Source organism: Austrofundulus limnaeus, unplaced genomic scaffold, assembly GCF_001266775.1.
Source record: "Austrofundulus limnaeus strain Quisiro unplaced genomic scaffold, Austrofundulus_limnaeus-1.0 Scaffold608, whole genome shotgun sequence".
NCBI classification, from domain to species: domain Eukaryota; kingdom Metazoa; phylum Chordata; class Actinopteri; order Cyprinodontiformes; family Rivulidae; genus Austrofundulus; species Austrofundulus limnaeus.
The window spans coordinates 57,229-60,468 of NW_013953010.1; the positions used below are offsets into that span (position 1 = coordinate 57,229).

The following is a 3,240-nucleotide window of genomic DNA, read 5'->3' on the forward strand; positions in this document are numbered from 1 at the left end:
CATCATCATCATCATCATCATCATCACCACCATCATCATCATCATCACCACCATCATCATCATCACTACCATCATCATCATCATCACTACTATCATCATCATCATCACCACCATCATCATCATCATCATCATCATCACCACCATCATCTTCATCAGAAAGCAGTTTTTGCACAGATCTGCTGCAGTGACGTCACACTGATGGGTGAGGCCAGAGCCGGCAGGGTGCTGCAGCTCAGACCGGTACCGGTACCAGCCCAGTCTTTATCCCGTGATGCACAGCAGGAGGCAGGGCAGGTGTGGACCGGCCCGGCTGCTGTGGGTGCTTCACGGAGCACAGCACACACGACTTCACGGGGTGCTGGTTTGAATCCCTACATCCGGTCACACCGCAGCAGCAGAGGCATGTAGCGGTTAGCTCGAGGCTTCAGAGGAAACAGGACGTACCGTCGCTCCGTTTGATCTCCACATAAACACCCACGAAGATCTTCCCGAAAACAGCGGCCATCGCTTCCCGCCTGCTCTTTATTTCACCGCCCAGTCCAGGATGTGACTGTGGCACTGGGAAGACTGGTCTGTGACGGTCAGCTGCAGGAGGACAGGCGGAGCTGCGCATGCGCGGCCGCTGTCTCTACAAACTGCTCAGAAGCATCTTTAGTTTATCTGTTGGAAATATATCTTTATATGTGTGACGTCACACCGAAATGAACATAAGTCTAAAAGTAAACAAACAGGCAGATATAAGGTTTAGATTTAAACATGTGTAAAATTACATTTTGTCAAAGTATAATGAATTAAAGCCTTATGAATGTATTATTTGAATGAACTCTGAAATATAATCATAAAACTAAATGTTGAAGCATTTTTTTAGCAGTAGCAACAAAAACTTGATTTTGAGGAAAAATGTCTTCAAATTTTTACATTTTCCCTGTGAGCAAAGTTTTTGTTTCCAACTGGGAAATATTAGTGTATAAAATAATATTTGAGGTTTACACTCATTAATATCAAACATGACTCAATAAATTTATATAAAATCAGGATTCAGACTAAACAGTAATGTATAATAACCAACAAGACAAATTAAGTCATATATATGGATTTAATGATGATATCAGAATGATCCAGGTATCAAAATGTAGCTTTTAAAGACAAGAATATGAAAATGTAATTAGGTCATTTTGACCTAATTTGACTTAATCCTCATTTCATTATGACGGGACTCATCATATTGAAATGAGGATTAAGTGTAAAAGTGGGACATCGAAGTAAAAGGCAAATGTGTTTTGATTAAAATGTTTGCAAAAATTGCATTTTGTCAAAACATACTGAATAAAAGCCTTATTAATGTATCATTTGAATGAACTGTCTGAAATATAATCATAAAACTAAATGTTGAAGCATTTCCCTGTGAGTTAGTAAAGTTTGGTTTCTTTTGGCTGTGAAATCTCAATATTCAAATAGGCTACTATCTGAAGTTTTTTCTTTATAATGACATCAAAACTTCCTCCTTAAAATGACATAAAATTGGGGTTCAGACCAGTGGTGCATCTAGAAAATTTTCCAGGGGGCAAAAGCTCTGGGCAGGGTGGCGATGCAGGATCACTTCACTGAAGTACTGCACTTAAAAAGTTTCTTAATATAAAATAGTAAGTATGTAAGTAAAGTTTATTTATATAGCCCCTTTCATAGACATAAAATCACAACACGCTTCACATAAAACAATAAAAACAAGAAAGTAAAACAGTAAATTAAAACTTCACCACAGCATTACACTCATACAAGAATACAAGAAGTAAAAAAAGACACAGTTTGTAAAAGAAAGTTTTCAGATGTTTTTAAAAGCATCAGTAGAATCAAGGCTGTGGATAAGTTAATAATAATAATTTATTTAATTTAATTAATAATATTAAGTTGGGGCAGTGCTTTCCAGAGCTGAGGTGACACTGCTTAAAGCCCGATCCCCTCTGGGTTTAAACTGTGTGTGGTCCCACCAACAACATCTGACCTGATGACCTCAGACTGTCAGACGGTGTGAAGCTGGATCAAATCTGACATTTATGATGGGTTTGACCATGTGAGGCTCTAAAAGTTAAAACCAGAATTTCAAAATGAATTCTAAAATGAACTGGGAACCAGTGAAGAGGAGCCACAACAGGTGTGATGTGATCACGTTTGTTTATGTTAGTTAACAGTTAGTTAACAGTTAGTTAACAGTTAGTTAACAGTTAGTTAACAGTCGAGCAGCCGGGTTCTGGACAACCTGAAGACGGTCCAACTCCTTCTTGTTTAAACATGTGAACAGGCTGTTACAATGGTCCAAACCAGAAGAAATAAATGCATGAACGACCACTTCAAGTTCAGCTTTTCACAGGAAATGTTTCAGTTTTGAGATGTTCCAAAGAAGAAATTAACAGTTCCTGGTCAGTTGTTTTGTTTGTTGTTTCAGACACTGCAGAATCAAAAATGACACCAAGTTTCTGAGGCTGGACTGAACTGGTGGACCTAAGACACCAACAAACTCTTCAGTCTGAGCAACCTTGTTTTCTGATGCAACAATCAGAGTTTCTGTTTTATCAGAGTTAAGTTGTAGATAATTGTTGCTTAACCACTGTTTGATGCTAAATAGTCAACAAAACATCTGTAAAACATCTATAAAAACACTTTGAAACACCATTTATTGTCCTTTTCTCTTTGAAGAAGCAAAGATAACTTTTAATATAAACTGACAGACAGCCAGACATAGCTGACGTTCACTTCTGAAAGAGAAACATGCAACAGATCGCGGCCTATGAGGATATAGAGCTACCCGTATTCCAACACAGAAACTATCATCAGCAAGATATTGAAAATGACATTGATCCTGATAACAACTTCTATAATGTCATCAATGATAGTTGTCACTATTACAGCGATGATCAGTTCAACAACAGGATTAAAACGGAACAAAAGCTGTCAATAACTCACTTTAATAGCAGAAGCCTTTATGCAAACTTTGACAGCATCAAACAATACCTCCAACAACTTTCACAGACCTTCAATGTTATTGCCTTATCAGAAACTTGGCTCAATAGTGATAAGGGCATAGACTTTGAAATCAATGGTTATGAAATGGTTTGTAAGAACAGAGAAAACAAAAATGGAGGGGGAGTAGCTTTATACTGTATGTTGACAAGAAGATTAATTATAAGTTGATCGAAACAATGTCAACTGTCATGGACAACATGTTTGAATGTGTGACTATAG

The 3,240-nt window shown here is 37.7% G+C and overlaps 1 protein-coding gene across 1 annotated transcript in view; it reads right to left on the bottom strand.

Annotated features, from left to right (window-relative positions):
• Positions 1-889, bottom strand: part of LOC106531227 (kinesin-like protein KIF2A) — a gene marked incomplete at its 3' end in the record, with an annotated part of 57,304 nt that extends 56,415 nt beyond the window's left edge. The window contains 1 exon segment of the mRNA XM_014027017.1: positions 445-889. Coding sequence (XP_013882471.1) covers positions 445-613 — 169 coding nt within the window.
• Between the last annotated feature and the right edge of the window lie 2,351 nt (positions 890-3,240).